At 47.7% G+C, this 6,180-nt stretch overlaps 1 protein-coding gene across 1 annotated transcript in view; it reads left to right on the top strand.

Annotated features, from left to right (window-relative positions):
• Positions 1-310: 310 nt before the first annotated feature.
• Positions 311-6,180, top strand: part of Plpp3 (phospholipid phosphatase 3) — a 74,624-nt gene continuing 68,754 nt past the window's right edge. Inside the window, exon 1 of the mRNA XM_028785610.1 lies at positions 311-1,013. Coding sequence (XP_028641443.1) covers positions 875-1,013 — 139 coding nt within the window. The 5' untranslated portion in view covers positions 311-874. The remainder of the gene's footprint in view (positions 1,014-6,180) is intronic.

The raw sequence follows: 6,180 nt of genomic DNA, 5'->3' as shown, positions 1-6,180 counted from the left end.
CAATTCAAGGCTGAAATTTGTAAATAAATAAATATATAAAGCATTTTAGTATTATAGACCTCCCACCAATCCTCTCCTCACTCTTAATCAAAGGCCAACAAGAAAATGCTTCTTTTTATTTATATGGTGTTTTTTTTTTTCCCTTTTGTGATGCTTTGGAGTTTCTGAACGCTAGGGGCTCCCGGATTCTCTGGTTTGAGAGCAACTTTTTCTTTTAGGTTTTTTTTTTTTTTTGAAAGGGGGTGGGGGAAATGTGGCCTTAATTATCCTACGTTTTAGGCAGCTTAAGGAAGGGGCTGTGCTTTCAGAATCCTGTTGGAGCCAAGTAAGGAGGTCCTTCTCCTCCCCCCTCGCTTTTTAAAGGCGCTCGTGAAATATAAGCTCAGAAAACAAACCGAGCGATCACAGCGGCAGCCCGAGAGGCAGCAGCAGGAGGAGGAGGAGGAGCAGGAGGAGGAGGCAGAGTTGGAGTTGGTCAGACGCTGAGGAGAGCTAGCTGCTGGACGCTGCCGAGTTGCAGGGCTCCGCGCCGCTCCATTCATTAAGTAGCTGCGGAGGATCGTGGCGGGACGCCGAGGCTGCCCACTCGCAAACTCCAGCACGCAGACGCACGCCAGCCGGGCGCGTCCGGGGCAGCACAGTTCTGCAAAAGTTCCTGCTCGGGATTTGGCTCTCTTCCCCTTGGACTAGCGAACATTTTGGGGTTGAGAGGAAAGCAGAGGCGCCCAGAGGGGAAACTTACCCGCGTCTGCAGTTGCTGCAGTTGGAACTACTCGGTCGAGCTGCACACTTGCCGCCGCGTCCCGAGCCCGCAGACCCGCTCCTGAGCAGCGGCGGCCCGCATCGCCCCGGGAGGCTCACCGAAGCCAGCGCCATGCAAAGCTACAAGTACGACAAGGCGATCGTCCCTGAGAGTAAGAACGGCGGCAGCCCGGCGCTCAACAACAACCCGAGGAAGGGCGGCAGCAAGCGGGTGCTGCTCATCTGCCTCGACCTCTTCTGCCTCTTCATGGGTGAGCGCAGCCCCACGGGTCCCCCCCAACCCCCTCCGGGCCCCCGACCCCGGGCCCAGCCACGCTGTCAGCCCCCAGGGTCCCGCAGCCATCTCCCCCACCCCTGGGCGCTGTGCTGGCCACGAGCTCCCCGCCCTCCCGGACCCCCAATCCCCGGCCTGCGAATTCAAGTTGGGGCGTGCTTGTGCTTTCGCGGTAGCTGGAACCACCTCCTTAGGGGTGATCTCCAGCTGGGAGTCCGGCACAGCACCTCGGAAGGTGTGAGCGAGCTCCAAGATGTGGAGGAAACCTGTGGCTCTCTGCTCTATGTCCGAGTCAGATGCTAGTGAGACCCATCTCGGTCTCTGAGCAAAGCAGGCTCCTACCGGAGTGGCGCTGCTCGTCCCGGCTGCATGTAAACATCCACCCCTTCCGTCGCGCTGCCTTGCTGGGCCAGTCGCGCTAGCTGGCCTTGTCACTCGCTACTCGTTTGGCTGAAAGCCCCAGAGGGTGGAACGCGGCTCTACCCGGCCAGGTGCTGGGCAGCGAGGAGCACATCACTTATTGAGCGCCTACTGTGTGCCAGATGATAGGCCGCTTCGCGGGCATCAGTTTTAAACTAGCTCACTCTCTGACTCGTGCCGGGAGGCCACTGAAAGAAAGGCAGCCACAGTCTTGCTTGGGAACCACAATTGAGCTACACCCCCTCAAAGTTGAGGTGCTAGAGCACGTCTGTTTATCAGAACAGATGCAAGCTTCAGCCGAAAGGGCGGTGGGAGGCACAGGAATTGGAGTGGGAGAGAGAGAATTTATTGAACCAGGCTAAGGGGGAGGAGAAAAGCAATTGATGCACATCCACCATAGTTCCAGGGTTGAAGTAAAAATAGAACTTCTTCCTTTAACGCGACCTTTGATGTAAAAGTGTGCAAAACTTGTCACCAGAGCATTGCCCCTCTGCCACCAGCTGGGTGTGCCACCCAACTACCCCCTTGGCCTCAGTTTTCCTCCTCAGTTGAATGAGTGGATTCAAGTAGATGGTCTGTGAGGCCCCTTCCTGCATTAGGAACTCGGATGCCGTCCAGGAGCTGTTCTGCCAACACTGCTAACGGAAGAAACATCTGTGTTCCCAGTTCAGTTCCCTCAAAATAGAACTCCTGCACGGAGGCTTCATCCCTTTGGAAGGGGTTAGTCGGGGCAGACTGTGGCGACCTGACTTAGCTTCCCTTATTGAGGACTCTTAGGTAGTGGCCTCTTGTTCTTGCCCAGCTACCCTGGGAGAATTTTGTGAGCCAGTGGGTTTCTTAGAATTTAAAATTTAGAATGGCCCTCTTGTGATAGAGACCGTTCGGTCTGTGAAAGGCAAAGGAGTTTACTGTAGTTATGTGAATCCCTTTCTCTGCTCAGTTCTCAGCGGGTCAGCATTAGGATGCTATTCAGAGGAATTGTCACTGGGGGGCCTGCTTTCCTGGTGGCAGCAGGCTTATTATCATGCATAGTGAACCAGATGAGTACTTAAGGTCTTATAATCAAGTTGTTTGAATTTTAAAATGATCCTTCCAGGTCCTGGGGTGAGGGGGAGACAAGGAGACCACTCAGTAAATAGAAGCTGTGTGCAGCTACCTCGGCTGAGGCCTCCCGGGGTTTGAGTGTCTCCTTGGTGGGTGGGATCTCTGATGCCTGTGCTGGGAAGCCCCCTGCTTCTTGCTTTATCATTAGGAAAGCAGAGCTGGATTTCCGACAGCCTTCTCACCCATTGCTTTCCATTCTTCTGATGGGGAGGCGGGCACTCAGAAATGTTGCATTCTTATTAGAAGAAGGCGATGTTAAGCACTTTGCAGAGAGTAATACCTGTTAACTATAGTGTGAGCAGGGACAATGACACCCCAAGATGTTTTTCTGTGTGTTCAGGGTGGAATTTAGGGGTGTGGTGTATGTGAATGCACTTCAGCTCTTCATTTGCAGCAAGTGCCTCTCCTGAGTGAAACTTCTAAACCAGTTGTCAGACTTCCCCATAAGCACAGACTATAGAACAGTATTACTGATTAAATGCCTCCTAATACCTTTAATTGGAAAAACTATCTGTAAGATTAGCGTGTATCTTGAGGTGGTTATGCAACATAACTCTGTTTGGCTTCCAAAAGAAGATTTAATAATGCAACATGTGATTTTAATATTCTACACACTGCTGTCCTAAAAAAAATGTTTCTACTTGGTTCAGTTTTTGCCTGAGACTGTCAGTATGATTTAATTTTTCTACAGTTTATTGATCATATGGTCCGCATTACAGGGTACTAATATATTAGGAAGAGAGACAGTTTTCTGTTTATTCTCCCATAGGAATATAGACCAAGCTTCATCCCTAGTATCTGGAAAAACTAAAGGCTGACGTTGCGATGTGCCTGTTATGTAAATGGAAATTCTCAAGTAGTGTAACTTGCTTTACATACCTTTTCAGAATGTTAAATTCTGGATGAAAAACAAAAAGTCCACTCTTGTTTGAAGGCCAAGAGACTCTGGTATGAGAGAACCCTGTTGGGAGCTTACCGGCCATGCCCAGTTACCTTTCTCCACTGATTGCTTTAGATACAATTGCAAGTCTTTGCCTAGTAGATTTTCTGAAACTCTTTTTGCTCTTGTTTCAGTGGGGTACCCCTTGTTACTTTCCCCTCACATTAGTTCTGGGGTGTGGAATGCCACGAGAACCACAGAGATCTCCAGTTGTCTTAAGTTCCATTAGCTGCTTTTAAAAATATAAATCAATTAATGTACTACTTTTAATGTACCACTTATAATGTACCACTTATAATGTACCACTTATAATGCCCTCTCCATGGTATAGAAAAGGCTCCTCTCAAGGAAGGGCAGATTCTCAAGGAAGTCAGCTTTGGTTCTTCTCTGATTCTCAGCATAAGTGGAGTCTTTTATCCCATTTGGAGACTTGGGAGACTCCGACCTCATGACAAATCCTCTAGCTCAGCCGCAGAGCTGCCTGCCTCTTCCCTGGGGCATCATCCATTTGGACCAAAGCAGGAGGATAAACAAGTTCTAATTCTTCTTATCAGCAATACACAATGTAGGTGGTTAACAACCACACCGTTCAATCTGGTTGTTCTAAACCACCGAAGGTTTTTATTTGCGATTAAATAGTTATGATGATAACCTTATAGCTGGTTCCATACATGGTACATGAAGGGTCATTGTCATTATTTGTGCATTATTCTTCATTGCTATGTACTTTTTGATGATGGGAGGGGCAGTGGAATAGAGAGAACAGAATGGAACTCTTACACACAGAAACTAAGGTTTCTTAGATGGTGGCTGGCTGACTCCAAAACTACTTACATGTTTGTAGTAGACACATTGATTTTTCTATGGGCTTTAATTTCCTTCCACTGCAAAATGGCTTATTGAGTAAGTTATGTCTAAAATCCCAGGCCACTGTCCAATGCACTGGGACCCAGATCTCATAGGAAGAAAACATTTCTTTATTTTTTTCTAGGAACTGCAGCAAAAATGGGAAGCCCAGAGGTGTGAGTTCTGATTGTGTACTGACTACTCACTGTATGACTTGGGCGAACTTACTTTCTGGACATAGATTTCTTACTATGATAGCAAAGGAGAGAGACTAATCATTTTGCACTCCTAGCTCTTCACAGTTTTGTGAATATCCTGGCAGATGTGCTATAGACACTCAAATTTGACCAAAGACAATGATGAAAATTAGCCTAAGTTGGTGGTAACTGGGTAGCCGCCCACCCCTTGGCTGAATGTTTCCTTTGACTTTCTCTCTGAAATTTAGATCAATCAGATGCAAACAACTATACAAGCACAGCAGGTGCCGAACATGTTCCCTTGCTTGCTTATTGCATTTAAGGCATGTTTTAAGTAACTCAGTGAAGCAGTGTTGGTTTTCATAACTTAATGTACTATGTTGAACCACACACTATAGGAACATTTTCTTGAATCCGCTGTTGAACGACCTGGCCAACTCTCCTGCATGCATTGTAATGACCATGAAGGTGGCCTGCACTTAGTAGGCTTTTTTCTAGCATGGTAGACAAACTCAGTTTTCTTACTGTCCAGAATTGCTGTCCCACTCATCCATCCTCTCTTTCTTTTTTTTTCCCCTCCCTTAAAATCCTAAAAGATATCTTGGAGGTAGCCACCTGGGTGGGAGAATACTGAAACTGAAGTTGGTGGCCCTTCCATTTTTAGCCCTTTGCCTGCTTGTCAATTTGAGATTCTTTACCCCTTCCTGTGCAGTTGTCTGGGCTGGCAAAGCCCAGCTGGTCACAGCATGGTGCTGATGAAACTCTAGTCAAGGACTTCTTCTTCTTCGTGCGGGCAGTAATATTTTTGGAGAAACCCCACCTCGTGTGTCAGTTCAATTCTACACAGCATTTGAGGAGTAATGTGGAGAGTGCCTCTCATGTCCACGTTTAATAAACTCACCTGATGTGACATCTGTCTGGTGTGAAATACAGATTCTAAGTTTTCCCCAGGGGGCTTGGGGCAGAAGCTGGCATTCTGTATTTTCATAAAAACCTTTGGCTGATTCTTATCAGGCCTGTTTTAGAATCACTATATTGTGTCACACTTGATGTCCTCAGGGCAATTGAATTATGTAGTGGGCTTTTTGTCTCTGCACTGAATGTTCCAGCACTTGTACTGATAGGCTGTAGGTGTTTGCGGCTTGTTGTTGGCCGTGCGTCTCTCTCTCTTCCGAGCTGGGAAGTTTATGTGAGTGAGAGCTGAGACAGGAGTACACTGGGTTGCTAAGTGGGGGCTTGAGTAGATCAAAGTTAACTCGACAAAGTCTTAGGAAAATGATAGAGATTGTGGAGTCTCTTCGGTTGGGACTGCAGGGAACATAAACTAACACCCACAGGTGTGATTTGGACAAATGGCATTTGACCTTTCCTGGCTTCGGCTTCCTCATTTGTAAAATCAGGGAAGTAGTGACAGGCTATGGCCTGTGGCCTGCAGCTGAGGTGAGAGATTGAATGTGCAAAGTTCACAAGTGTGTTCTTGCTGTCAGGGGCCAGTTTCCACTGTCTTTATTAGTAACGATACCGGCCTCAGTTCCTCCTCTTTCCTTATCCCTCCAGGGCTCTGTGATAAAGCCCTTCTTTTTTTCTCCTTCCTTCCTTCCTTCCTTCCTTCCTTCCTTCCTTCCTTCCTTCCTTCC

This window comes from Grammomys surdaster, unplaced genomic scaffold (assembly GCF_004785775.1).
Source record: "Grammomys surdaster isolate TR1022 unplaced genomic scaffold, NIH_TR_1.0 100, whole genome shotgun sequence".
Classification (NCBI taxonomy): domain Eukaryota; kingdom Metazoa; phylum Chordata; class Mammalia; order Rodentia; family Muridae; genus Grammomys; species Grammomys surdaster.
The sequence above is the reverse complement of the archived record's forward strand: the minus strand, read 5'-3'. Positions and strand labels throughout refer to the sequence as shown.